This window comes from Hemitrygon akajei, chromosome 2 (assembly GCF_048418815.1).
Source record: "Hemitrygon akajei chromosome 2, sHemAka1.3, whole genome shotgun sequence".
NCBI lineage: Eukaryota > Metazoa > Chordata > Chondrichthyes > Myliobatiformes > Dasyatidae > Hemitrygon > Hemitrygon akajei.
Window position 1 is genome coordinate 181,337,904 of NC_133125.1, and position 24,861 is coordinate 181,362,764.

Below are 24,861 nucleotides of genomic sequence, written 5' to 3' on the forward strand. Positions count from 1 at the left end.
AGAGCAGATACTGTAACCCACTCCATAACCCTGAGTCACAGGGCAGCAGATACTGTAACCCACTTTATAACCCTGAGTCACTGGGCAGCAGATACTGTAATCCCATCTCTAACCCTGAGTCACAGGACAGCAGATACTGTAACCCCATCTCTAACCCTGAGTCACAGGACAGCAGATACTGTAACCCACTCTATAACCCTGAGTCACAGGACAGCAGATACTGTAATCCCATCTCTATCCCTGAGTCACAGGACAGCAGATACTGTAACCCACTCTATAACCCTGAGTCACTGGGCAGCAGATACTGTAACCCACTCTATAACCCTGAATCACTGGGCAGCAGATACTGTAACCCACTCTATAACCCTGAGTCACAGGGCAGCAGATACTGTAACCCACTCTATAACCCTGAGTCACAGGAGAGCAGATACTGTAACCCACTCTATAACCCTGAGTCACAGGGCAGCAGATACTGTAACCCACTCTATAACCCTGAGTCACAGGGCAGCAGATACTGTAACCCACTCTATAACCCTGAGTCACAGGACAGCAGATACAGTAACCCCATCTCTAACCCTGAGTCACAGGGCAGCAGATACTGTAACCCACTCTATAACCCTGAGTCACTGGGCAGCAGATACTGTAACCCACTCTATATCCCTGAGTCACAGGGCAGCAGATACTGTAAACCACTCTATAACCCTGAGTCACAGGGCAGCAGATACTGTAACCCACTCTATATCCCTGAGTCACAGGGCAGCAGATACTGTAACCCACTCTATAACCCTGAGTCACAGGGCAGCAGATACTGTAACCCACTCTATAACCCTGAGTCACAGGAGAGCAGATACTGTAACCCACTCTATAACCCTGAGTCACTGGGCAGCAGATACAGTAAACCCCATCTCTAACCCTGAGTCACTGGGCAGCAGATACTGTAACCCACTCTATAACCCTGAGTCACAGGAGAGCAGATACTGTAACCCACTCTATAACCCTGAGTCACTGGACAGCAGATACTGTAATCCCATCTCTATCCCTGAGTCACAGGACAGCAGATACTGTAACCCACTCTATAACCCTGAGTCACTGGACAGCAGATACTGTAATCCCATCTCTATCCCTGAGTCACAGGACAGCAGATACTGTAACCCACTCTATAACCCTGAGTCACAGGAGAGCAGATACTGTAACTCACTCTATAACCCTGAGTCACAGGGCAGCAGATACTGTAACCCACTTTATAACCCTGAGTCACTGGGCAGCAGATACTGTAACCCCATCTCTAACCCTGAGTCACAGGACAGCAGATACTGTAACCCACTCTATAACCCTGAGTCACAGGACAGCAGATACTGTAATCCCATCTCTATCCCTGAGTCACAGGACAGCAGATACTGTAACCCACTCTATAACCCTGAGTCACAGGGCAGCAGATACAGTAACCCACTCTATAACCCTGAGTCACAGGAGAGCAGATACTGTAACCCACTCTATAACCCTGAGTCACAGGACAGCAGATACTGTAACTCACTCTATAACCCTGAGTCACAGGACAGCAGATACTGTAATCCCATCTCTATCCCTGAGTCACTGGACAGCAGATACTGTAATCCCATCTCTATCCCTGAGTCACAGGACAGCAGATACTGTAACCCACTCTATAACCCTGAGTCACAGGGCAGCAGATACAGTAACCCCATCTCTAACCCTGAGTCACAGGGCAGCAGATACAGTAAACCCCATCTCTAACCCTGAGTCACTGGGCAGCAGATACTGTAACCCCATCTCTAACCCTGAGTCACAGGACAGCAGATACTGTAACCCACTCTATAACCCTGAGTCACAGGACAGCAGATACTGTAATCCCATCTCTATCCCTGAGTCACAGGACAGCAGATACTGTAACCCACTCTATAACCCTGAGTCACTGGGCAGCAGATACTGTAACCCACTCTATAACCCTGAGTCACTGGGCAGCAGATACTGTAACCCACTCTATAACCCTGAGTCACAGGGCAGCAGATACTGTAACCCACTCTATAACCCTGAGTCACAGGAGAGCAGATACTGTAACCCACTCTATAACCCTGAGTCACAGGGCAGCAGATACTGTAACCCCATCTCTAACCCTGAGTCACAGGGCAGCAGATACTGTAACCCACTCTCTAACCCTGAGTCACTGGGCAGCAGATACTGTAACCCCATCTCTAACCCTGAGTCACAGGGCAGCAGATACTGTAACCCACTCTATAACCCTGAGTCACAGGGCAGCAGATACTGTAACCCACTCTATAACCCTGAGTCACAGGGCAGCAGATACTGTAACCCACTCTATAACCCTGAGTCACAGGGCAGCAGATACTGTAACTCACTCTATAACCCTGAGTCACTGGGCAGCAGATACTGTAACCCACTCTATAACCCTGAGTCACAGGAGAGCAGATACTGTAACCCACTCTATAACCCTGAGTCACAGGGCAGCAGATACTGTAACCCACACTATAACCCTGAGTCACAGGAGAGCAGATACTGTAACCCACTCTATAACCCTGAGTCACAGGGCAGCAGATACTGTAACCCACTCTATAACCCTGAGTCACAGGGCAGCAGATACTGTAACCCACTCTATAACCCTGAGTCACAGGGCAGCAGATACTGTAACCCACTCTATAACCCTGAGTCACAGGGCAGCAGATACTGTAACCCACACTATAACCCTGAGTCACAGGAGAGCAGATACTGTAACCCACTCTATAACCCTGAGTCACTGGGCAGCAGATACTGTAACCCACTCTATAACCCTGAGTCACAGGAGAGCAGATACTGTAACCCACTCTATAACCCTGAGTCACAGGGCAGCAGATACTGTAACCCCATCTCTAACCCTGAGTCACAGGAGAGCAGATACTGTAACCCACTCTATAACCCTGAGTCACAGGGCAGCAGATACTGTAACCCACTCTATAACCCTGAGTCACAGGAGAGCAGATACTGTAACCCACTCTATAACCCTGAGTCACTGGGCAGCAGATACTGTAACTCACTCTATAACCCTGAGTCACAGGGCAGCAGATACTGTAACCCACTCTATAACCCTGAGTCACAGGAGAGCAGATACTGTAACCCACACTATAACCCTGAGTCACTGGGCAGCAGATACTGTAACCCACTCTATAACCCTGAGTCACAGGAGAGCAGATACTGTAACCCACTCTATAACCCTGAGTCACAGGGCAGCAGATACTGTAACCCACTCTATAACCCTGAGTCACTGGGCAGCAGATACAGTAACCCAATCTCTAACCCTGAGTCACAGGAGAGCAGATACTGTAACCCACTCTATAACCCTGAGTCACAGGGCAGCAGAGACTGTAACCCACTCTATAACCCTGAGTCACAGGGCAGCAGATACTGTAACCCACTCTATAACCCTGAGTCACAGGGCAGCAGATACTGTAACCCACTCTATAACCCTGAGTCACAGGAGAGCAGATACTGTAACCCACTCTATAACCCTGAGTCACAGGGCAGCAGATACTGTAACCCACTCTATAACCCTGAGTCACAGGGCAGCAGATACTGTAACCCCATCTCTAACCCTGAGTCACAGGAGAGCAGATACTGTAACCCACTCTATAACCCTGAGTCACAGGGCAGCAGATACTGTAACCCACTCTATAACCCTGAGTCACAGGAGAGCAGATACTGTAACCCACTCTATAACCCTGAGTCACTGGGCAGCAGATACTGTAACTCACTCTATAACCCTGAGTCACAGGGCAGCAGATACTGTAACCCACTCTATAACCCTGAGTCACAGGGCAGCAGATACTGTAACCCACTCTATAACCCTGAGTCACAGGAGAGCAGATACTGTAACCCACTCTATAACCCTGAGTCACAGGGCAGCAGATACTGTAACCCACTCTATAACCCTGAGTCACAGGAGAGCAGATACTGTAACCCACACTATAACCCTGAGTCACAGGGCAGCAGATACTGTAACCCACTCTATAACCCTGAGTCACAGGAGAGCAGATACTGTAACCCACTCTATAACCCTGAGTCACAGGGCAGCAGATACTGTAACCCACTCTATAACCCTGAGTCACTGGGCAGCAGATACTGTAACCCACTCTATAACCCTGAGTCACAGGGCAGCAGATACTGTAACCCACTCTATAACCCTGAGTCACTGGGCAGCAGATACTGTAACCCACTCTATAACCCTGAGTCACTGGGCAGCAGATACTGTAACCCACTCTATAACCCTGAGTCACAGGAGAGCAGATACTGTAACCCACTCTATAACCCTGAGTCACAGGGCAGCAGATACTGTAACCCACTCTATAACCCTGAGTCACAGGAGAGCAGATACTGTAACCCACACTATAACCCTGAGTCACAGGGCAGCAGATACTGTAACCCACTCTATATCCCTGAGTCACAGGAGAGCAGATACTGTAATCCCATCTCTAACCCTGAGTCACAGGGCAGCAGATACTGTAACCCACTCTATAACCCTGAGTCACAGGAGAGCAGATACTGTAACCCACACTATAACCCTGAGTCACAGGGCAGCAGATACTGTAACCCACTCTATATCCCTGAGTCACAGGAGAGCAGATACTGTAATCCCATCTCTAACCCTGAGTCACAGGGCAGCAGATACTGTAACCCACTCTATAACCCTGAGTCACAGGAGAGCAGATACTGTAACCCACACTATAACCCTGAGTCACAGGGCAGCAGATACTGTAACCCACTCTATATCCCTGAGTCACAGGAGAGCAGATACTGTAATCCCATCTCTAACCCTGAGTCACAGGGCAGCAGATACTGTAACCCACTCTATAACCCTGAGTCACTGGGCAGCAGATACTGTAACCCCATCTCTAACCCTGAGTCACAGGGCAGCAGATACTGTAACCCACTCTATAACCCTGAGTCACAGGGCAGCAGATACTGTAACCCACTCTATAACCCTGAGTCACAGGAGAGCAGATACTGTAACCCACACTATAACCCTGAGTCACAGGGCAGCAGATACTTTAACCCACTCTATATCCCTGAGTCACAGGAGAGCAGATACTGTAATCCCATCTCTAACCCTGAGTCACAGGGCAGCAGATACTGTAACCCACTCTATAACCCTGAGTCACTGGGCAGCAGATACTGTAACCCACTCTGTAACCCTGAGTCACTGGGCAGCAGAGACTGTAACCCACTCTATAACCCTGAGTCACAGGACAGCAGATACTGTAAACCCATCTCTAACCCTGAGTCACAGGAGAGCAGATACTGTAACCCACTCTATAACCCTGAGTCACTGGGCAGCAGATACTGTAACCCACTCTATAACCCTGAGTCACAGGGCAGCAGATACTGTAACCCACTCTATAACCCTGAGTCACTGGGCAGCAGATACTGTAACCCACTCTATAACCCTGAGTCACAGGAGAGCAGATACTGTAACCCACTCTATAACCCTGAGTCACAGGACAGCAGATACTGTAAACCCATCTCTAACCCTGAGTCACAGGAGAGCAGATACTGTAACCCACTCTATAACCCTGAGTCACTGGGCAGCAGATACTGTAACCCACTCTATAACCCTGAGTCACAGGGCAGCAGATACTGTAACCCACTCTATAACCCTGAGTCACTGGGCAGCAGATACTGTAACCCACTCTATAACCCTGAGTCACAGGAGAGCAGATACTGTAACCCCATCTCTAACCCTGAGTCACAGGGCAGCAGATACTGTAACCCACTCTATAACCCTGAGTCACAGGGCAGCAGATACAGTAAACCCCTCTCTATAACCCTGAGTCACAGGGCAGCAGATACTGTAACCCACTCTATATCCCTGAGTCACTGGGCAGCAGATACTGTAACCCACTCTATAACCCTGAGTCACAGGACAGCAGATACAGTAAACCCCTCTCTATAACCCTGAGTCACAGGACAGCAGATACTGTAACCCACACTATAACCCTGAGTCACTGGGCAGCAGATACTGTAACCCACTCTATAACCCTGAGTCACTGGGCAGCAGATACTGTAACCCACTCTATAACCCTGAGTCACAGGACAGCAGATACAGTAAACCCACTCTATAACCCTGAGTCAGAGGGCAGCAGATACAGTAAACCCCTCTCTATAACCCTGAGTCACAGGGCAGCAGATACAGTAACCCACTCTATAACCCTGAGTCACAGGGCAGCAGATACAGTAAACCCCTCTCTATAACCCTGAGTCACAGGGCAGCAGATACTGTAACCCACTCTCTAACACTGAGTCACAGGGCAGCAGATACTGTAACCCACTCTATAACCCTGAGACACAGGACAGCAGATACAGTAAACCCCTCTCTATAACCCTGAGTCACAGGGCAGCAGATACTGTAACCCACTCTATAACTCTGAGTCACAGGGCAGCAGATACTGTAACCCACTCTGTAACTCTGAGTCACAGGGCACTGGATAGTATGATCTCCTTCTCTAACCTTGAGTTCTTGAATCCCATATTAACTTCAAACATATGACCACAGCCTCTTTTAAACCAACACCATGCACTCTCAGGTGATAGTAAAATCAGTGGTAACAAATTCATGAGAGTGGAACTGTGGTCAATACAGGAGAGCCAAGGATGATGGATGAAACAGCAACAAAATGTGAAATGCAAGGCAGAATGGGACATACTGTGACATTTGCCAGCTGTGTCCCAGTGTGTTATACAAGCTCCAGCCTGGTTATGTTATCGTGAACAGTGGTATAAGCTGCAGTGTGCAAAGAGGCAGCCTGACTCCTGTTTATTGAACAGCAACGCACATGCTTAATCACTGATGTCATTTCAGGTGTTACAAACCCCATTTCCAGAAAAGTTGGGATATTTTCCAAAATGCAATAAAAACAAAAATCTGTGATATGTTAATTCACGTGAACCTTTATTTAACTGACAAAAATACAAAGAAAAGAATTTCAATAGTTTTACTGACCAACTTAATTGTTTTTTGTAAATATACACAAATTTAGAATTTGATGGCTGCAACACACTCAACAAAAGTTGGGACAGATTTAAAATAAGATTGAAAAGTGCACAGAATATTCAAGTAACACGGGTTTGGAAGACTCCATATTAAGCAGGCTAATTGGTAGCAGGTGAGGTATCATGACTGGGTATAAAAGTAGCGTCCATCAAAGGCTCAGACTTTGCAAGCAAGGATGGGTTGTGGCTCACCCCTTTGTGCCAAAATTCGTGAGAGAATTGTTAGTCAGTTCAAAAGGAACATTTCTCAACGCAAGATTGCAGAGAATTTAGGTCTTTCAACATCTACAGTACATAATATTGTGAAAAGATTCAGAGAATTCAGAGACATCTCAGTGCGTAAAGGGCAAGGTCGGAAACCACTGTTGAATGCGTGTGATCTTCGAGCCCTCAGGCGGCACTGCCTAAGAAACCGTCATGTTACTGTGACAATTATAGCCACCTGGGCTCGGGAGTACTTCGGAAAACCATTGTCACTTAACACAGTCCGTCGCTGCATCCAGAAATGCAACTTGAAACTGTATTACGCAAGGATGAAGCCATACATCAACTCTATGCAGAAACGCCGGCGAGTTCTCTGGGCCCGAGCTCATCTCAAATGGACCGAAAGACTGTGGAACCATGTGCTGTGGTCAGATGAGTCCATATTTCAGCTAGTTTTCAGAAAAAACGGGCGTCGAGTTCTCTGTGCCAAAGATGAAAACGACCATCCTGATTGTTATCAGCGAAAGGTGCAAAAGCCAGCATCTGTGATGGTATGGGGGTGCATCAATGCCCACGGCATGGGTGAGTTGCATGTATGTGAAGGTACCATTGACTCTGAAGCGTATATTGGGATTTTAGAGAGACATATGTTGCCGTCAAGGCGACGTCTCTTCCCGGGACGTCCATGCTTATTTCAGCAGGACGATGCCAGACCACATTCTGCACGGGCTACAACAGCGTGGCTTTGTAGACACAGAGTGCGTGTGCTTGACTAGCCTGCTGCCAGTCCAGATCAATCTCTTATTGAAAATGTATGGCACATCATGAAGAGGAGAATCAGATAACGGAGATCACGGACTGTTGAGCAGCTGAAGTCTTATATCAAGAATGGACAAAATTTCCAATTGCAAATCTACTACAATTAGTATCCTCAGTTCCAAAACGATTAAAAAGTGTTATTAAAAGGAAAGGTGATGTAACACAATGGTAAACATGCCTCTGTCCCAACTTTTGTTGAGTGTGTTGCAGCCATCAAATTCTAAATTTGTGTATATTTACAAAATACAATTAAGCTGGTCAGTAAAACCATTGAAAATCTTTTCTTTGTACATTTGTCAGTTAAATAAAGGTTCACGTGAATTAACATATCACAGATTTTTGTATTTATTGCATTTTGGAAAATATCCCAACTTTTCTGGAAATGGGGTTTGTACATAAAACCCAGAGACAAAAAGACACTTACTCTGCTTTGGACGAAAACGAATCAGCTTCCCCTTCACAATCACAGGCGTAGGTTTAAAATGACATTTCCCTGGTGGCGCACGGCTTGAAGAGAAAGAGAGCACAAAGTTGACAGGAAGGTTGGTGGAACTGTTAGGGGTCACCCTAGTTTGGAAAAGGGGTCCAGAAGAGACCCTATGAACTGTGCTGCTATTAAGAGAGAGTGAGGGAGGGAGGCGTCCAGCGCAATGAGAGAGAGAGAGAGCGAGAGAGCGAGAGAGCGAGAGAGAGAGAGAGAGAGAGAGAGAGAGACTGCTCAAAAGAATGATGTTATGGTTCCTCTGCTGATTGTGTACCTTTCTCCGAGGTCACTTGCCTGCTTGTAGAGTTTCTGCAGAAAGCGGTGGGCAGAGCAGGTTGATGCACAGCTGGTGTCCAACATGTGGAGATAAAAAGCCAGGTCCGATGGGCCACAGACAGACACACCAAGCCACACCATGAGACACACACAGTGTTGGACACTGAACGAGCTTTGTGCACCCATGAGAAGGTGGGGTTTTGAAGGATCGATTCGGGGAAATCAATCAGTGGCTCACAGTGTGAAAAGGTGCAACTGGTGGGGACTTGTTTGTGTGTCCACCCTTGCCTGGGTGATAATTCCACTACTGAAGAACGGTCGTACGTGCTACGGTCATGGTCGGTGACTACAACAGGATTTCGGAAGACAACGGGAAGATCGACGGCAACAGCTCATATATATATATATATATATATATATATATATCTCTCTCTCTCTCTCTCTCTCTCACGTTACTCAACTAACTACCTCGAACTGAACTGAACTCTCTTCATCATCGTAAGACTGTACCCATTTACCCCTAGGTTTGAAAGAGACTAGTTTTGTTCATATTTCCATACATTTGTATATGTATCATTGCTAACCTGTTCAATATATTTGCATTTATATTACTGTATTGCTTAGTTACTAATAAACACTATTAGCTTATAGTAATACCAGACTCCAACGTGTTTTCCATTTCTGCTGGATGTTTAACCCGGTCACGGGGCACGTGACAATAGTGTAGAAGGTTGTAGGTTTCAGCAGGGCATTGACAAGGTGTAGAGCTGGGCTGAGAAATGGTAGATGGAGTTCAACCCTGAAAAGTGTGGAATGGTTCACTTTGGAAGCTCAAATTTGGATGGAGAATACAGGGTTAATGGCAGGATTCTTAGCAGTGTGGAGGGACAGAGATTCCTTTTGATGTCCACGTCCGTGGATCCCTCAAAGTTGCCACGCAAGCTGATAGGGTGGTTAAGAAGGTGTATGGTGTACTGGCCTTCATCAGTTGGCAGATTTGAGTTCAAGGGCCGTAATGTTGCAACTCTATAAAACCCTGGTTAGACCACACTTGGAATATTGTGTTCAGTTCTGGCTGCCTCTTTATAGAAAGGATATGGAAGCTCCAGAGAAGATGCAGAGGAGATTTACCAGGATGCTCCTTGAATTAGAGAACATGTCTAGGATAGTTTAAGCAAGCTAGGGCTTTTCTCTTTGGAGAGGAGGATGAGAGGTGATTTGATAAAGGTGTATATGATGATAAGCAGGATAGATTGAGTGGATAGCTGGAGAATTTTCCCCAAGGCAGAAATGGGTAATACAAGAAGGTATAATTTTAAGGTGATTGGAGGAAAGTACATGGGTAAATTCTTTACGTGGAAAACGGTGGGTGCGTGGAATGCCCTGTTAGGTGTGGTAGTGGAGGCAGATACAATAAGGACATTTAAGAGACTCTAGATGGCACATGGATGGTAGAAAATTCAGTGCCATAAAGGAGGGAAAGGGTAGATTGAACATAAAATAGGTTAATAGGTCTGTGCAGCATCACGGGCAGAAGAGTATGTACTCTGCTGAGGTGTTCTATGTTCTAGAACCACTCCTGCCTGGCCAAACAGCAAGCAGCCTCTTATACCAACCCTAGAATACAGGGGGACTGTCCACACAGATAACGACAGAGGACAGGGTCACCAGAGTGCTTGGGTTACAGCACTATTTCTCGCAGGTCAGTGGCAGTTATTTAAAAAGGGAGCTTCGAGAGCGTTTGTCCATTGTATGTGGCCTACCAGCTACTATAACCTGAGCACTAATCATAAGTTAGATAGCAGGGAAGGTTCAGGCATAAAAGGGAGACACTGCCTAGTGGAGTGGTCATCGACGGTCTGAACTGAGGCAGAGTGGTAGGGCTTTGGCTCATTCAGGTTTCGGTGGTAATGGGTCGAGGCGAGGTAAGTTATTTGTGAGGAATAGAAACAGGAAGTATGTCTGTGAGGCCGGTGTTCTGTACTGGGTGTCAGATGTGGGATGTCTGGGAGACTCCCAGCTTCCCGGACGGCTATATCTGCGCCAGGTGTGTCGAGCTGCAGCTCCTTGGGGACCGGGTTAGGGAACTGGAGATGCAGCTCGATGATCTTCGTCTGGTCAGGGAAAGTGAGGAAGTGATAGACAGAGCAATAGGCAAGTAGTCACACCTGGGACTCAGGAGACAGATAAGTAGGTAACAGTGAGGAGAGGGAAGGGGCAAGAGTCAGATACTAGAGGGTACCCCTGTGGCTACCCCACTTAACAATAAATACTCCTGTTTGAGTACTGTTGGGGGGGGGGGGGAGAACAACAGTGGCCGCATCTCTGGCACAGAACTTGGTCCTGTGGCTCAGAAGGGCAGGGAAAGGAGGAAGGCAGCAGTAATAGGGGACTCTACAGTTAGGGGGTCAGACAAGCGATTCTGTGGACATAGGAAGGAAACTTGGATGGTAATTTGCCTCCCAGGTGCCAAGGTCCGGGCGCCTTACTGCCCTATTATGTTGTTTATTACTTATTGTAATGCCTACACTGTTTTGTGCACTTTATGCAGTCCTGGGTAGGTTTGTAGTCTAGTGTAGTTTTTTTCTGTGTTGTTTTTTTACGTAGCTCAGTCTAGTTTTTGTATTGTGTCATGTAACACCATGGTCCTGAAAAACATTGTCTCATTTTTACTATGTACTGTACCAGCAGTTATGATCAAGATGACAATAAAAAGTTACTTGACTTGACTTGATGTTTCTGATCGCATCCATGATTTCCTGAAGTGGGAAGGTGAACAGTCAGAGGTTGTGGTACATATTGGTATCAATGACTCAGATACGGAAAGGGAGGAGGTCCTGAAAGCAGACTATAGGGAGTCAGGAAGTTAGTTGAGAAGCAGGACCGCAAAGGTAGCCATCTGAGGATTGCTGTCTGTGTCATGCAACAGTGAGTATAGGAATAGAGTGAGGTGAAGAATAAATTCATGACTGAGGGATTGAAGCAGGGGGCAGGGATACAGATTTCTAGATCATTGGGACCTCTTTTGGGACAAGCGTGACCTGTACAAAAAGGATGGGTTGCACTTGAATCTGAAGGGGACCAATATCCTGGCAGGGAGGTTTACTAAAGCTATTAGGGAGAGTTTAAACCAGAATTGCTGGCCGGTGTAAACCAAACTGAAGAGAAGGAGGAAGGGCTGGTTGGCTCACAAATAGAGAAAGCTTGGAGACAGTGCGAGAGGGAAGATAGGCAGGTGATAGAGAAGGGATACGCAAAGACCGATGGTTTGACATGTGTCTATTTTAACACAAGAAGCATCATAAACAAAGCAGATGAACTTAGAGTGTGGATCAGTACTTGGAGCTACGATGTTGTGGCCATTACAGAGACTTGGATGGCTCAGGGGCAGGAATGGTTACTTGGAGTGCTAGACCTTAGATGTTTCAGAAAGGACAGGGAGGGAGGCAAAAGAGGTGGGGGCGTGGCACTGCTGATCAGAGATAGTGTCACTGCTGCAGAAAAGGAGGAAGTTATGGAGGGATTGTCTCTGTGGGTGGAAGTTAGAAACAGGAAGGGGTCAATAACTCTACTGGGTGTTTTTTTTATAGACCACCCAATAGTAAGAGGGACATCGAGGAGCAGATAGGGAGACAGATTCTGGAAAGGTGTAGTAATAACAGGGTGTCATGGTGGGAGATTTTAATTTCCCAAATATTGAGTGTCATCTCCCTAGAGCAAGGGGTTTAGATGGGGTGGAGTTTGCTAGGTGTGTTCAGGAAGATTTCCTGATACAATATGTAGATAAGCCTACAAGAGGAGAGGATGTACTTGATCTGGTATTGGGAAATTAACCTAATCAGGTGTCAGGTCTCTCAATGGGAGAGCATTTTGGAGACATCTCTGTATCTTCTGCACAATTTGCTTTTCCATTCAATTTAGTGTCATCAGCAAACTTAGATGGTCCCCTCTTCCATATCGTTAATGTATATCATGTATATCATAGCATTGGAGAGGGATAGGATCAGACAAGTTAAGAAAACATTTAATTGGAGTAAGGGGAAATATGAATCTATCAGGCAGGAACTTGGAAGCATAAATTAGGAACAGATGTTCTCAGGGAAATGTACAGCAGAAATGGGGCAAATGTTCAGGGGATATTTGTGTGGCATTCTGCATAGTTACATTCCAATGAGACAGGGAAAGAATGGTAGGGTACAGATACCGTGGTGTAAAAGGTTGTTGAAAATCTAGTCAAGAAGAAAAGCTTATGAAAGGTTCAAAAAACTAGGTAATGATAGAGATATAGAAGATAATAAGGCTAGCAGGAAGGAACTTAAGAATGAAATTAGGAGAGACAGAAGGGGCCATGAGAAGGCCTTGGCAAGCAGAATTAAGGAAAACCCCAAGGCATTCTACAAGTATGTGAAGAGCAAGAGGATAAGATGTGAGAAAATAGGACCAATCAAGTGTGACAGTGGAAAAACAGTGTATGGAACCAGAGGAGATAGCAGAGGTGCACTTACTGAATACTTTGCTTCAGTATTCGCTAAGAAAAAGGATCTTGGTGATTATAGGGATAATTTATAGCAGATTGAAAAACTTGAGCATATAGACATTAAGAAAAAGGATGTGCTGGAGCTTTTGAAAAGCATCAAGTTGGATAAGTCTCCAGAACCAGACCCCAGGCTGCTGTGGGAGGCGAGGGAGGAGATTGCTGAGCCTCAGGCAATGATCTTTGCATCATCAATGGGGACAGGAGAAGATCCGGAGGATTGGAGGGTTGCAGATGTTGTTCCCTTATTCACGAAAGGGAGTAGAGTTAGACCAGTGAGTCTTACTTCAGTGGTTGGTAATTTGTTGGAAAAGATCCTGAGAGGCAGGATTTATGAACATTTGGAGAGGTATAATATGATTAGGAGTATTCAGCATAGCTTTGTCAAAGGCAGTTCGTGCCTTACAAGCCTGATTGAATTTTTTGTGGATGTGACTAAACACGTTGATGAAGGTAGAGCAGTAGATGTAGTGTATATGGATTTCAGCATGGCATTTGATAAGGTAGCCCATGTAATGCTTATTGAGAAACTAAGGAGGCATGGGATCCAAGGGGACCTTGCTTTGTGGATCCAGAATTGGCTTGCCCACAGAAGGCAAAGAGTGGTTGTAGATGGGTCATATCCTGCATGGAGGTCCGTGACCAGTAGTGTGCCTCAGGGATCTGTTCTGGGACCCCTTCTCTTCGTAATTTTTATAACTGACTTCGATGAGGAAGTGGAGGGATGGGTTAGTAAGTTTGCTGATGACACACAGGTTGGAGGTGTTGTGGATAATGTGGAGGGCTGTTAGAGGTTACAGCAGGACATCGATCGGATGCAAAACTAAGCTGAGATGTGGCAGATAAAGTTCAACCAGATAAGTGTGAGATGGTTCATTTTGGTAGGTCAAATATGATGGCAGAATATAGTATTAATGGTAAGACTCTTGGCTGTGTGGAGGATCAGAGGGATTTTGGGGTCCGAGTCCATAGGACACTCAAAGCTGCTGTGCAGGTTGACTCTATAGTTAAGAAGGCATACGGTGCATTGGCTGTCATGAACCGTGGGATTGAGTTTAAGAGCCGAGAGGAATTGTTACAGCTATATAGGACCCTGGTAAGACCCCACTTGGAGTGCTATGCTCAGTTCTGGTCACCTCACTACAGGAAGAATGTGGAAGCTATGGAAAGGGTGCAGAGGAGATTTACAAGGATGTTGCCTAGATTGGAGAGCATGTCTTATGAAAATAGGTTGAGTGAACTTGGCCTTTTCTCCTTGGAGTGAGAAGTGACCTGATAGAGGTGTACAAGATGATGAGAGGCATTGATCATGTGGATAGTCAGAGGCCTTTTTCCCAGGGATGAAATGGCTAGCATGAGAGGGCACAGTTTTAAGGTGCTTGGAAGTAGGTGCAGAGGAGATGTCAGGGGTAAGTTTTTTTATGCAGAGAGTGATGAGTGCATGGAATGGGCTGCCGGTGACGGTGGTGGAGGCGGATACCATAGGGTTTTTTGAGAGACTCCTGGACAGCTACATGGAGCTCAGAAAAATAGAGGGCTATGGGTAACCCTAGGTAATTTCTAAGGTAGGGACATGTTCGGCACAGCATCGTGGGCCGAAGGGCCTGTAGTGTGCTGCAGGTTTTCTTTTTTTTTTAAATTTTTTTAAATTGAATTTTCAAATAGGTTACAGAAGGAAAAAAAATTATCAACCCTTCCCCCCTCCCCTTAACATATCCCTATAGAAAAGAAAGAGAAGAAAAAAGAAAGAAAAAAAGGATGCCTGGATATCGGAAGATCCCCACATGCTCCATGGAGTTCACAATAGCTTTAATATGTATATTTATTTCTTTCCCCAGATAACCAATAATTTTATCTTCGGAGCACCTATATATTTAATCCTATTTTTTGTAAATAAGGGTGCCAAATTTTCAGAAATATTTCATATTTATCTCTTAAATTATAAGTAATTTTTTCAAGTGGAATGCAGCTAAAAATTTCATTTTTCCAACAATCTATACTTAAGTATGAATCCGATTTCCAAGTAACTGCAATAGCCTTTTTGGCTACTGCCAATGCAATTTTTATGAATTCTTTCTGATATTTATTCAATTTGGATTTCGATTTTATCCCTTCAATATCGCCTAGTAAAAATAATGTTGGATTATGTGGAAGTTGTATTCCAATAACTTGTTCCAGTAAAACTCTTAAATTTGTCCAAAAAGGTTGAATTTTAAAACAAGACCAAGTAGAGTGTAAAAAAGTACCAATTTCTTGATTACATCGAAAACATTGGTCAGATAAATTTGAGTTTAATCTATTTATTTTTTGTGGTGTAATATATATTTGATGTAAAAAGTTATATTGTACTAATCTTAGTCGAACATTTATTGTACTTGTCATACTGTCAAGACATAATCTTGACAGTATGACAGTGCTGCAGGTTTTCTATGTTTCTATGTTACTAGCTGCGTCGCCCAGAATATTTAATGTTTAACTGAGTGCTATGTGAGGGCAAGGCTGCCAAATATTTGTTAAAGAGGCAGGGTGTAAGGAGAACGTTAATGCAGAATGGAGGCAGATGGTTTTACAGAGGTAATTCCACAGGTCACATCCTTGGTTGCTGAAGGCAGAAGGTCAAAAGTGGCAGATTTGGGAATTAACTAAAATCGGCAGCAAGAACCTGTTGATTATGACTGTTAGTTCTGTTAGTGCTGGGATATACCCCATCTCCAAAAACTCCTCCATATTTATTTTATCTGAATAACCAGCAGGGTGATAGGTCCTTCCAGCCTAACGAGTTGCATTGCCCAATTACACTCATGACAAATTAACCTATTAATCCAAACGCTTTTGGAATGTGGGAGGAAACCGGAGCACCCAGAGGAAACCCATAGTCAGAGGGAGAACGTACAGACAGCAGAGAGAATTTAATCCTGGTCATTGGCACTGTAATAGCGTTACGCCGCATGCCCCCCTCCCCACCAGGGGGACAGGCTTTTGAGGCTGAGTGGCCTCTTACCCTTATGTTCAGCCAGCCAATTGTTTTTAAATTCATGTTTGGGGACTATTACAATTGCAGCTCCTTGGACCGCCAGCAGAGGGTAGCATGGGGCAGAGCAAGACTTCTGGTGGTTCACACTGATGTTGTTCCAGGCTGGAGCTGGGGCAACCACTTGCCCATCAGTGCTAGTTGCTCCACAGCAGTAAATCATAACCAGTTAAAGGAGGTCTGCATAATAAAGCCATTGCACAGAGGAGCAGAATTAGGCCAACTGCTCCACCATTTCATCATGTCTTACCCATTTCCCTCAGTCCCAATCTCCTGCCTTCTCTCAATATCCCTTCATTCCATGATTAATCAATCAAGAATCAATCAACTTCTGCTTTAAATAAAACCAATAATTTGGCCATGATAGCTGCCATGGCAACAAATTCTACAGATTCACCACTCTCTGGCTAAAGAAATTCCTCCTCATCTCCATTCTAAATTTATTAGAATTTAGAATTCCTTCTAATCTCCATTCTAAACCATCCCCTTTACTCTGAGGCTGTGTCCTCTGGTCCAGGCCTTCCTTACCACAGGAAACATCCTCTTCACACCCACTCAAGGCCTTTCCACATTCAATAGGTATCAATGAGATCCGCCCATATTTTTCTGAATTCCAAAGCCAAACATTCCTCATATGGTAAGTTTTTCAAACCCAGAATCATTTTCCTGAACCCTCTCCAATGCTAGTGCATCCCATCTTTGATAAGGAGCCCAAAACTGCTCACAATACTCAAGTGAAGCCTCACCAGTGCCTTATAAAGCCTCAACATAATATCCTTGCTTTAATATTCTGGTCTTCTCGAAACGAATGCTAATATTGCTTTTGCCTTCCTTACCACTAATTCAACCTGCAAATGAACTTTTATGGAATCCTGTACAAAGGCTCCTAAGTCTCTTTGCAACTCAGATTTTTGTATATTCCCTTCATTTATAAAATAGTTTATGCTTTTATTTCTTCTAGCAAAATGTATGAACATTCATTTCCCGACATTGTATTTCATGTGCCACTTCTTTACCCATTCTCTTATTCTGTCCAAGTCCTAATGTAACCTCTGTGCCTCCCTCAACACCACCTTCACCTATCTTCATATCGTACGGAAACTTGGCCACAAAGCCATCAATTCCAACAAAAGAAATGGTCCTAACACAGACCCCTGTGAACACCACTAGTCACCGGCAGCCAACCAGAAAAGGCTCCCTTTATTCACACTCTTTGCCTTCTGCCAAACAGCTAATCCTCTATCCATGCTAGTAACCTTTCCTATAATACCATGGTCTCTTAATTTGTTAAGCAAGCTCATGTGTGGCACCTTGTCAAAGGCCTTCTGAAAATCTAAGTACACATCATCGACCGATTCTCCTTAGTCTATCCTGCTTGTTATTTCTTCAAAGAATTCCAACAGATTTGCCATGCAAGGTTTTCCATTTTCATGCTGACTTTGGCCTGTTTTATCATGCACCTTCAAGTACCTGAAACTACATCCTTATCAATCGACTCCAAAATCTTCCAAACCACTGAGGTCAGACTGGCCAAAAATTTTCTTTCTTCTGCCTCTCTCCCTTCTAGAAGAGTGGAGTGACCTATGTCATCTTTTTCTGAGGATTTGATTTCATTTTTTTTCCTACCAACAGACACACCACCCCCACCTACCTATACAACGTCTATCTATGGGTGTTAAAGTCCCAGCTACAGTCTTTCAGCCACAATTCAGTGCTGCCCACAACATCGTACATGCCAACTGTACTACAAGTTCATCTACCTTATTCCGTATACCGCAGGCATTGAAATACAACACCTTCAGTCCTGTAATCATCTCCCTTTTCGATGGTGTCCCCCTTTTACATTATAACTCATCCCATTGACTGCAATTTTGCCCTATCATCAGCCTCTCCTTGCTACACACTACACACACTGCCTCTGTAAATCAACAGGACCCCTGTCAGCTCTATTACTCCAGTTGCCATCCACCTGCCAAATTAATTTAAACCCCCCCCCCCCCCCCGAACAGCTTCAGGCCACAAGGACATTGGTCCCCCTCGGGTTCAGGTGTAACTCATTCCTTTTGTACCTTTCCCCAGAAGAGGTCATAATGATCCAGAAATCATTGGAATGATGCTTATGTGAGAATGCTGTTCTTGGACTACAGTTCAGCATTCAACACAATAATTCTATCCAGGATCAACAGGAAGCTCAAAGACCTCAACCTTGACCCTGCCTTGTGCAGCTGGATCCTGGATTTCCTGTCAGATCACCGGCAGGTTGTAAGAGTGGACTCCCTCACCGCTGTCCCCGACTCTCAAGACAGGAGCCCCTCAGGGCTATGTACTAAGCCCCCTTCTTTACTCCCTGTATACCCATGACTGTATACCCATGAAAGGAGCTTAAGAAGGGCCTGAGAAGAGCAAGAAGGGGGCATGAGAAGGTCTGGGTGAGTAGGGTAAAGGAAAACCCCAAGGCATTCTTCAATTATGTGAAGAACATAAGGATGACAGGAGTGAAGGTAGGACAGATTAGAGATAAAAGTGGGAAGATGTGCCTGGAGGCTGTGGAAGTGAGTGAGGTCCTCAATGAATACTTCTCTTCGGTATTCACCAATGAGAGGGAACTTGATGACGGTGAGGACAATATGAGTGAGGTTGATGTTCTGGAGCATGTTGATATTAAGGGAGAGGAGGTGTTGGAGTTGTTAAAATACATTAGGACGGATAAGTCCCCGGGGCCTGATGGAATATTCCCCAGGCCGCTCCACGGGGCGAGGGAAGAGATTGCTGAGCCTCTGGCTAGGATCTTTATGTCCTCGTTGTCCATGGGAATGGTATCAGAGGATTGGAGGAAGGTGAATGTTGTCCCCTTGTTCAAAAAAGGTAGTAGGGATAGTCCGGGTAATTATAGACCAGTGAGCCTTACGTCTGTGGTGGGAAAGCTGTTGGAAAAGATTCTTAGAGATAGGATCTATGGGCATTTAGAGAATCATGGTCTGATCAGGGACAGTCAGCATGGCTTTGTGAAGGGCAGATTGTGTCTAACAAGCCTGATAGAGTTCTTTGAGGAGGTGACCAGGGATATAGATGAGGGTAGTGCAGTGGATATGATCTACATGGATTTTAGTAAGGCATTTGACAAGGTTCCACACAGTAGGCTTATTCAGAAAGTCAGAAGGCATGGGATCTAGGGAAGTTTGGCCAGGTGGATTCAGAATTGGCTTGCCTGCAGAAGGCAGAGGGTCGTGGTGGAGGGAGTACATTCAGATTGGAGGGTTGTGACAAGTGGTGTCCCACAAGGATCTGTTCTGGGACCTCTACTTTTCGTGATTTTTATTAATGACCTGGATGTGGGGGTAGAATGGTGGGTTGCCAAGTTTGCAGATGACACAAAGGTTGGTGGTGTTGTGGAGAGTGTTGAGGATTGTCGAAGATTGCAGAGAGACATTGATAGGATGCAGAAGTGGGCTGAGAAGTGGCAGATGGAGTTCAACCCGGAGAAGTGTGAGGTGGTACACTTTGGAAGGACAAACTCCAAGGCAGAGTACAAAGTAAATGGTAGGATACTTGGTAGTGTGGTAGAGCAGAGGGATCTGGGGGTACATGTCCACAGATCCCTGAAAGTTGCCTCACAGGTAGATAGGGTAGTTAAGAAAGCTTATGGAGTGTTAGCTTTCATAAGTCGAGGGATAGAGTTTAAGAGTTGCGATGTAATGATGCAGCTCTATAAAACTCTGGTTAGGCCACACTTGGAGTACTGTGTCCAGTTCTGGTCGCCTCACTATAGGAAGGATGTGGAAGCATTGGAAAGGGTACAGAGGAGATTTACCAGGATGCTGCCTGGTTTAGAGAGTATGGATTATGATCAGAGATTAAGGGAACTAGGGCTTTACTCTTTGGACAGGAGGATGAGAGGAGACATGATAGAGGTGTACAAGATATTAAGAGGAATAGACAGAGTGGACAGCCAGCGCCTCTTCCCCAGGGCACCACTGCTCGGTACAAGAGGACATGGCTTTAAGGTAAGCGGAGGGAAGTTCAAAGGGGATATTAGAGGAAGGTTTTTCACTCAGAGAGTGGTTGGTGCGTGGAATGCACTGCCTGAGTCAGTGGTGGAGGTAGATACACTAGTGAAGTTTAAGAAACTACTAGACAGGTATATGGAGGAATTTAAGGTGGGGGGTTATATGGGAGGCAGGGTTTGAGGGTCAGCACAACATTGTGGGCCGAAGGGCCTGTAACATGCTGTACTATTCTATGTTCTATGACTGTGTCACCACCCACAGCTCCAATCTGCTAATTAAATTTGCTGATGACACTACATTGCTTGGCCTATCTCAAATAACGAGGCAGCCTAGAGAGGAAGTCATCACTCTGACACAGTGTTGTCAAGAGAACAACCTCTCCCTTAACACTGCAAAAACAAAGGAGCTGGTTGTGGACTATAGGAGGGATGGAGACAGGCTAACCCCATAGACATTAATGGATCTATACCAGCTGTATGGTGAAAAAATCTCAACAGCACCTCTTTCACCTCAGATGGTTGAAGAAGTTCAGCATGACTCCCCAGATCCTAAGCATTTCCTACAGGGTCACAAACGATGGCATCCTGACTGGCTGCATCACTGCCGAGAATGGGAACTGTAATTCCCTCAAAGGCAAGACTCTGCAGAGGGTGAGGTGGACAGCCAGGCACATCTGTAGATGTGAACTTCCCACTATTCAGGACATTTACAGAGACAGGTGCGAAAGAAGGATCATTGGGGACCTGAGTCACCCCAACCACAAACTGTTCCAGCTGCTACCATCTGGGAAACAATACCGCAGCATTAAAGCCAGGACCAACAGGCTCCGGGACAGCTTCTTCCACCAGGACATCAGACTGATTAATTCACGCTGACACTATTGTATTTCATTGCTATATTGACTGTCCTGTTGTACATACTATTTATTACAAATTACCATAAACTGCACATTTAGACATAAAGATTTTTACTCACGTATGTGGAGGATGTAAGAAATAAAGTCAATTCAATTCAAATCTGAACCCCTGGCCCCTGCACTAATTTCTCTGCCATGCATCTATTTGCCAGATGCTCCTTTCTTACCCTCGCTGGCACATGGCATGGGCACCCTGGATGTCCTGCTTTTAAACTTTCTACCTAGCTCCATAAAATCTCTCTTCAGGACTTCCTCACCTTTCCTACCTATGTCATTGGTGCCAATATGTACCAAGACTTTCAGCTGTTCCCCCATCCCCTTTAGAAAGCCGCAGACCTGACCCTGGCATCTGGGAGGCAAAATACCACATCTGGATGTCTTGATCATGTCCACGATTCTCAGCTCCACTCCTCTAACTATGGAATCTCCTATCACTACTGCAGTCCTCTTTACTTCTCTTCTCTTCTAAGCTACAGTGCCAGAGATCCAGTCGCTGTGGCTCCCCCCGGTAGATCTTCACCCCTAATGGTATACAAAATGGTATACGGTACTTATTATTGAGGGGAACAACCACGAGGGTAGTCTGTACCGGCTGCCCATTTCCCTTTCTTCTCCTGACAGTCACCCACTTACCTGCCTCTTGCAAACTAGGGCTGACTACCTCTCTGTACTTCCTATCTACAACTTGAATCTTCCCTCAACTTTGTCTTGTCTCGGCTCTGCTGTACTGAATTACCTCCAAGTCCTCTCCAGCAACTCCGGCCTGGACATGCTGCAACTGTCCTGACTCTCCGTGACCCCTGCCCACACCGCAAAAATGCCAGATCACATACAGGCCATTCAGTTCAACTGCAACAGGGAAGCCACAGGCCACTGTTTGCAATGATAATTTAGCAAAGAACCATTAGTTGCTTTGTTTCATTAGTCGCTGAACTTCAGCAGTGCCATCTGAAACCGAGAAAAAAGGAGAATAATCTGGTAAGATATGCAGAAAGTGGCAGCACGATAGCACAGTGGCTGGTGTAACACCTCACAGTCGTAGTGATTGGGTTTCACTATTCAATGTCTTGAAGAAATTTGTACTTTCTCCCTGTAACCACGTGGATTTCCTCTGGTTGCTCCAGTTTTCTCCCACATCCCAAAGACATACGGGTCGTGTTAGTACCTTCTGGGCATGCTGTATTAGCACCGCGAGCATAGTGACATCTGCGGGCTGCTCAAGCACAGCCTTAGGCCATGTTGGCTGTTGATGCAAACAACACAAATGTCACACGCTTCAATGTACATAAAGCCATCCTTTAAAGATAAGCAGTATCACAAGTCAGAACTTTAAAAGAAAGTAGCTACTTACCGGGAAGGGTCAACTAGTTTGTACAGTGTCCCTGCAGGTGCATAAGCACTGGGGTTTCCAGTAGACATGAAGTAAAGTTCACCTGTGGGAGCAGAAACACTTATATCACCTCTGTCGACACACCACCGAGTGAGCAGAGAGGGTGTTGCAGTCAGAGTTGTACAGTGCAGAAACAAGACCTACAAGCTGTTGGAGGAGCCCAGCATCTGTGAGGGTTTGGGAAAGGGGAAGGAGTTATTGACATTTTGGGTGGGGACTCTGCATCAGGACCAAGGTCCGACTTAATTTCATCTTAATTGTATATCCCTCTGTGCCTGCTCATTCAGGTACCTGTCCCAATTCCTCTTAAATGTTAAACACAAGAGATTCTAGAAATGGTGGAACTGGAAATCCTGAGAAACACACTACAAAATGTTGGAGGAACCCAGCATGTCAAGCAGCATCTATGCAGGGGAATCAACAGACAATGTTTTGGGCTGAGGTGCTTTACCTCAGGAAAGGAATGGTGCAGAAGTAGAATAAGAAGGTGGGGGAAAGGAGGAAGAGTATAAGTGTCAGGTGACAGATAAGACCAGGTGAGGGGGTGAGTGTGGGAGGGATTAAGAAAGAAGCTGGGAGGGGAAAGGTAGAAGAGGTAAAGGGCTGAAAAAGGAATCTAACAGCAGAAGACAGTGGACCATGAAGAATGGGAAGGAAGAGGGGAACCAGAGGGAGATGATGGTTAGTTAAGTTAGATAAGGGTGAGAGGAGAACCAGAATAGGGATTGGAAAAGGAGAGAATTAGGGGAGAGAAATTAAAATAGAAGGTGAAGAAATAATTGTTCATGGTATTGGGTTGGAGGCAACCCAGAAGGACGTGGTTTAAACTCATATGGCAGGGCAATGGGAACCAGTATGATAGAGCTGAGAATGAGCCAGCAGGTATACAAGTAGATGATAGGTATAACATGAGTGTAAGGAAGGACAAGCCAATGATCGGGTACAAATGTAGACTGAGCAAAGAGTTAAATTGTACTACAGAGGCAAAATCCAAAAGGGCGAACAATGCAGAACTGAAGGTGATGTATTTAAACGCACACAGCATTCGGAATAAGGTGGACAAACTCGTGGCGCAATTAGAGATTAGTTGATATGATGTTGTGGGCATCACTGAGTCATGGCTGAAGGAAGGCCATAGTTGGAAGCTTAACATCAAAGGATATACTTTGTATCAAAAGCACAGGCAGGAAGGCATAGGTGGTGATGTGGCTCTGTTGGTAAGAGATGAAAGACAAAGGGTTAGAGAATGTTAAATCTTTGTGGGTGGTGCTAAGAAACTGCAAAGGTAAAAAACACATTATGGAAATCATACATAGGCCTCCAAACAGTAGCCGAGATGTGAGGTTGAGATTGCAAAGAGAGTTGTTAAAGGAATGTAATAAATTCAAGGGGCAGAGTGGACTGATGATGGCGCTAAACGGCGACTCCTTTGGAAACAACTCTATTTCTATCTTTGATATCTCTTTTTTCCCTTTTCAGGGTTTTTTTTGAAGACCCTGACCTGGAGTTATACTCTGACTTCGGTTCTTTGCGGGAATGGGACCTGCTCTCAGGGCCTCACCACCGGCCGCTTTTTGATAACCCAAAGAATAGTGCACCTTCAGGGTGCCAGATGTTCGTAGCTCTGGAGACGGGCTGATTCAAGGCCGGTGCCCCTGACGGAGGCGTCGCGGGAGAACACGGAACACGGAGCAGCGGGTTAGCTGCTGTGGGTTGTGTGTCCAGAGACCTGAGCTCTCTGGGTACAGAACTCGGAAAAAGTGATGCATCAGACTTTTAACATTATAAATCAACGAGTTGTTTGTTCTGTCTCCTCTCTCACTGTGCAACAGCTCTTTTACCCTTATTGGGGGGGAGAGGGGAGAGAGGGGGAGGGGGGAGAGGGAGAGAGGGGGAGGGGGAGAGAGGGGGAGGGGGAGAGAGGGGGAGGGGGGAGAGACAGAGAGAGAGCCTGTGATATGTCGAATTACCAGGTCAACGAGTGGACAGCTCTTTTTCCCCATATTAGTTGGGGGGTGGGGAGAGAGAGAGAGAGCCTGTGGTGTGTCGAATTACCAGGTCAATGAGTAGTCTTTGGGGTACTACAAGTCTGTCTTTATTGATGCTTTGCTGCACGCTTGAGTGTTCGGTAAAGGGGGGGGCGCTGA

At 45.6% G+C, this 24,861-nt stretch overlaps 1 protein-coding gene across 3 annotated transcripts in view; it reads right to left on the reverse strand.

The window, feature by feature from the left end:
* Nucleotides 1–24,861, reverse strand: part of LOC140718976 (HHIP-like protein 1) — a 124,865-nt gene that overhangs the window by 23,306 nt on the left and 76,698 nt on the right. For 2 of the 3 annotated variants that reach the window (XM_073033295.1, XM_073033302.1), the window contains exon 7: nt 22,676–22,757. In XM_073033295.1, coding sequence (XP_072889396.1) covers nt 22,676–22,757 — 82 coding nt within the window. Of the gene's footprint in view, nt 1–8,500; nt 8,584–22,675; nt 22,758–24,861 lie in introns of all 3 variants that reach the window. The other variant, XM_073033290.1, reaches the window with a different exon arrangement.